We start from the raw sequence: 4569 nt of genomic DNA, 5'->3' as shown, positions 1-4569 counted from the left end.
CATACAAAAAATAAAATATCATGAAAATAAAATCATACAAAAAAAAAAAATATTAATTATAAAATTGATAAACAGGCAGTCAGCAAACATCGTAACTGCTTGTAAAAAAAATTGATATTTGCAAATCTGCCTTTTTATTAATGCAGATTTGTTTCCTACTGGGAACATGGGATGTATACAGTTGTTCCCATGGTAACTGCCGGCATTACGATGTTTGTTTGTCAGCCCAGCGATGGAATATTAATGGGGATATTCCCGGAGTACACAGCTTGTAGTACAATGAATGGGAGTGACAACATCTTATGTCTGGGTGACGGGAGGGGGGAGGAATCTGAGGACTTTATTGTGTGTATGTGTATATATAAGTATCTTTTTGATGTACATTATGGTTGTGCATTGCTGACTTCATGATACCGGATAAAGGTCCATCTGATAGGATAATAGACCCTTTGCAGTCTTTAATGACTTGGAACGTACACCAAGGTCCTCCTGGTACCAGGAGACCATGTGATTGTTGTGTAACCTTTGTAATGGAGGCTTATAATTTTTTCTTTTTTGATTATTGCAATTTTATTTTTTTGATATAGATATAGATCTATATTGATATATAATGTGTGTTTGTATATATAGTGTGTGTGTAAAATGATTATTAAATCATATGTATATATATATATTTACATAATCTACATATACTGTATAGTAACTTTTACAGTAATTTTCTACTCCAAATAATATATATTTGCAGTAGAAAATTATTATAAAGTGTGTGTGTGTATACAGTGGGGCAAAAAAGTATTTAGTCAGCCCCCAATTGTGCAAGTTCTCCCACTTAAAAAGATGAGAGAGGCCTGTAATTGGCATCATAGGTAGACCTCAACTATGAGAGACAAAATGAGAAAACTGTAGCAGAAATTAAAATGATATACAGTTTTTATTATTTATTGCAGAGATGTTCCCTTTTAATAAATATTAAATCCACTTTAAGAACTTCTTGCCACCATTATTATTGCGTACATTTTGTTTACCTCAACTTTTTGTGGTAGTCCAATGGAAGGCAAAACAAAAATGTAATAAATTGTGCCAACATTTTTAGGATAGTCATTCCAGAGGAGAAGCCCGGCCTATAATTATCGAATTCAGGGAACTAAAGAGTTTTAAATAAAATTTGGGCTTGGTTCTTCTCACCACCACTGTGGTGACCATGTGTTGTCTCGGCAGCCATCTTTGTTCTGCTAGATATCTCTGTATTGTGTTGGTCCAGTTGATTCACTGCCTTTGTTCCCATGTTCCTCCTGTTTTTTCCCCTTGTGTCTCCCCTCCCCCCCTCCACCTTGGCCTTGGCACACTTGTTAATTTACCGTCTCTCCTCCCCACCCACCCCTGTCTGTTCTACTCACAGTATCCAGCGAGTCGCTGTATGGATTTTGGAAAATTATTATCACGACTTCCCCGTCTACAACCCCGCCCTCCTGAACCTGCCAAAATCCATCCTGAGCAAGAAAATGTCTGGATTCAAGGTCTACTCGCTCGGAGAGGGTGAGCCGATAACACCGGGCCTCTTCGGTCTTCTCCACTCTGTCCTTCACCTGTTGTCTCCTCCCTGTCGAGAACCTCGTCTACTTGGCTCGCGTTGTATGGACCTCTCTTGGGTTGTCCTCTGCTGCTGTTAATACCCAACTTCGGCCAAAACTTCTCATTTGTTTAAATTTTGGATGGTGTGGAAGAGTTGGAACCTTACTCAACATTTTCCTTTCTGTGGGGAGATGTTTCCTCACTTTCTGTCTATCTGATGGTTGTCGGCCAAAGCAGGAAGTGAGGGAACATCTCATTGATGGGTGTCCAATACAACAAAAAAAGAGCTTCAATCATCCCAACGGGAACAAAGGAAAAAAATTTACATTTTCAAGGTAAATCGGAAAGGTTTAGAAGTCCTTTCAGGATTTTATGGCTGTCCAAATTGTCCTCACTTCACTTCCTGGTGACGGGTGTCCAAACAGGAAGAGAAAATAAACCTCCGTGGAGGCCGAGGGCATTTAAAACATGACCGAGGTTCTAACTCTTCTCTGTTCTATCCAAAAATAACATAACAAAAAAACAAAGTTTTGGCTATAGGTGGGTTTTATTGATTATTATCTTTACAAAAATGTATGTTACCTGACCTAATTTTTTGGTTTTAGGAGGACACTGGTGCATAGAATCACCCAATCATTCCTCATATATATCTACCAGTGGTGTGCTTTCCCCGAGTAGTCTGTGGTGGTCCTCCTAAAGCGAACCTGTGTATTCCAGTGGTGGGATTTCCCCAGAGTAGTTTGTGGTGGTCCTCCTAAAGCGAACCTGTGGATTCCAGTGGTGGGATTTCCCCAGAGTAGTTTGCGGTGGTCCTAAAGCGAACCTGTAGATTCCAGTGGTGTGTGCTTTCCCCAGAGTAGTTTGGGGTGGTCCTCCTAAAGCAAACCTGTATTTTGTCATAGCATGGGCGAAGAACAGGTTCTCTTCAATCCCCGCTCTGAAGTGGCACATACTTTTATTTGTTCAGCTGCTGAGTGATAAGGAGCCCCCTGCAAGCTCAGAGTTTACTCAGGGCCGAGGACTCTCTTCCCTACCCTCCTGTGGCAGAGATGGGCTAATTCCTTTCCCCTCCCCTCCCACTGCTTAAAAAATCCCCCACCTCCACGCTTGTAGGACCATGTGACTCTTATTCCCCTCCCACTTACGTGACCGCAATGGAACTTTATTATTATACAGGATGTATATAGCGCCAACAGTTTGCGCAGCGCTTTACAATATAAGGAAGACATTACAATTGCCATACAATTCAAGACAAGATGGTAAGGAGGGCCCTGCCCCTGAGGGCTTACACTCTAAAAGGGAGCGGCCAGTGATACGTGAGTAGGTAGCTGTGTGGCGCTGCGCAAACTGTTGGCGCTATATAAATCCTGTATTAAATAATCATGAAGCTCCATTGCCGTCACGTAAGTGGGAGGGGTATGAGAGTCACATGATCCTACAAGCGTGGAGGTACGGGATTTTTTAAGCGGGGGGGGGGAAATTGTCTAGAAAATAGAAAAAATTCAAGTACATCGTTTATAGGAGAACTACGGGGTCAGTGTTTTTCCCCATAGTTCTCCTAAGGGTAACGGGAGGACGTAAACTAGCGTCCTCCCGTCACCCAAAGCTCAGTATATAGAAAGCTGCAGCTCGCGGTATACTGAGAGCGCTGGAGCCGGGACGGATCCCGACACTGCTGTTGAGATTCACCCAGCTGCGTGAGTGACAGCTGGCTCTGCCTATCTAGAGGCAGAGCCAGCTGTACCCGCCCCCTCCCCCGTCCGTTCCGCCAGTCAGCGCTGGAGGATCGGGGAGGGGGGGAATCCCTGCAGGGAGCCATAAGTGACAGTCACGGCTCTCTGCAGGGAGACTATCGAGAAGTGAGCGAGCGCCGATATGGTTTCTCTCACTTCCTGATCTATCGAGCTGTCGCGTGACAGTTTCATTGTCACAGGTCGGCTAGAACTATGAGGATCAGCGATTTTTCACTCACCTCATAGTTCTCCTTTTAATTTTTATTGCATCAGCCAGCAGATGGAGCTCTCGGTTCATTTTCACGTTTACCCGTCTGTTCTTAGCTGCTCAGTTGAGACAAAAGAACCCTGTTGCCGAAACTTAATATGCACTGATTTAAGAGAAACGATTCCTGCTGCCCATGCTTCCTCTTCATTGCCCGCCCTGTTCAGGCAGAGACCGATTTGATTTTCAATTAGAGAGAGAGAGCCCGCAAGCAAACGGCTTCTGCTATGTTTTCTCCTTAGAAATCCCATAAAGATTTTTATATGCATTGCTTGCTTTTTTTCTCTTTTTTTAATATAAAATTAAATATATTTGGGGACACGGTAACCATAAAATGAAGAAAAAAAAAGGAAGATTCAGTAATATTTCAAGTGACCTAAATCTTAAATATCTCCCTACCTTGTCTTGGTTCTATAAAAGTGGGTACTCGGGTAGCCCAATAAGTCTTTTTTTTTAAAAAAAAAAGATGGTAACATTTTAGGGCTACCTAGAGAGAAAATAAAATTAGCCCTGGTATAAAAATATTTAAAAAAAAATAACCCTTTTGGGTTGGAAATCCAATTTTTCTGTTTTTTTATATTGTTTACATTTTTGTATTTATTTTTTTTTGCTACAATTGCAAAAATGTATTTCATCACATGACCTATTTACCGGCAGTCCTCAGTAGATGGAGAGGACACATTGCCCGGACCTCTTATACATAGCTGACCCTTGATGTACCTACACCCATGGCCGGATTTCCCACAAGGCCAACCAAGGCCCGGCCTTGGGGCAGCACGGAGTAGAGGGGCAGCTGGTAGGGGGGCACATTAAGGAACCTGGCCTTGGGGCAGCAGAGTGTAAATCCGGCCCTGCCTACACCATGCGACCTGTGTCAAGATGACAATTGGACGAGGCCCTGGCCTTGTAGGTCTTCTTCAGGGACAGCAGTGACCTGCAGGACCAGGGTCATTCAGCTTGCTGGAAAACCCTTTGGGCCAGCCGGCGCCTCCCTTTTCT

At 43.0% G+C, this 4569-nt stretch overlaps 1 protein-coding gene across 1 annotated transcript in view; it reads left to right on the top strand.

Annotated features, from left to right (window-relative positions):
* The window catches only part of VANGL2 (VANGL planar cell polarity protein 2), a 30920-nt gene that overhangs the window by 18072 nt on the left and 8279 nt on the right, over positions 1–4569 (top strand). Inside the window, exon 8 of the mRNA XM_018574184.1 lies at positions 1390–1536. Within this exon, the coding sequence (XP_018429686.1) occupies positions 1390–1536 (147 nt within the window). The remainder of the gene's footprint in view (positions 1–1389; positions 1537–4569) is intronic.

This window comes from Nanorana parkeri, unplaced genomic scaffold (genome assembly GCF_000935625.1).
Source record: "Nanorana parkeri isolate BGI_ZX_2015 unplaced genomic scaffold, ASM93562v1 scaffold2794, whole genome shotgun sequence".
NCBI classification, from domain to species: Eukaryota; Metazoa; Chordata; class Amphibia; order Anura; family Dicroglossidae; genus Nanorana; species Nanorana parkeri.
Note: the sequence above shows the minus strand (reverse complement) of the source record. Positions and strands in the feature narration are given on the sequence as shown.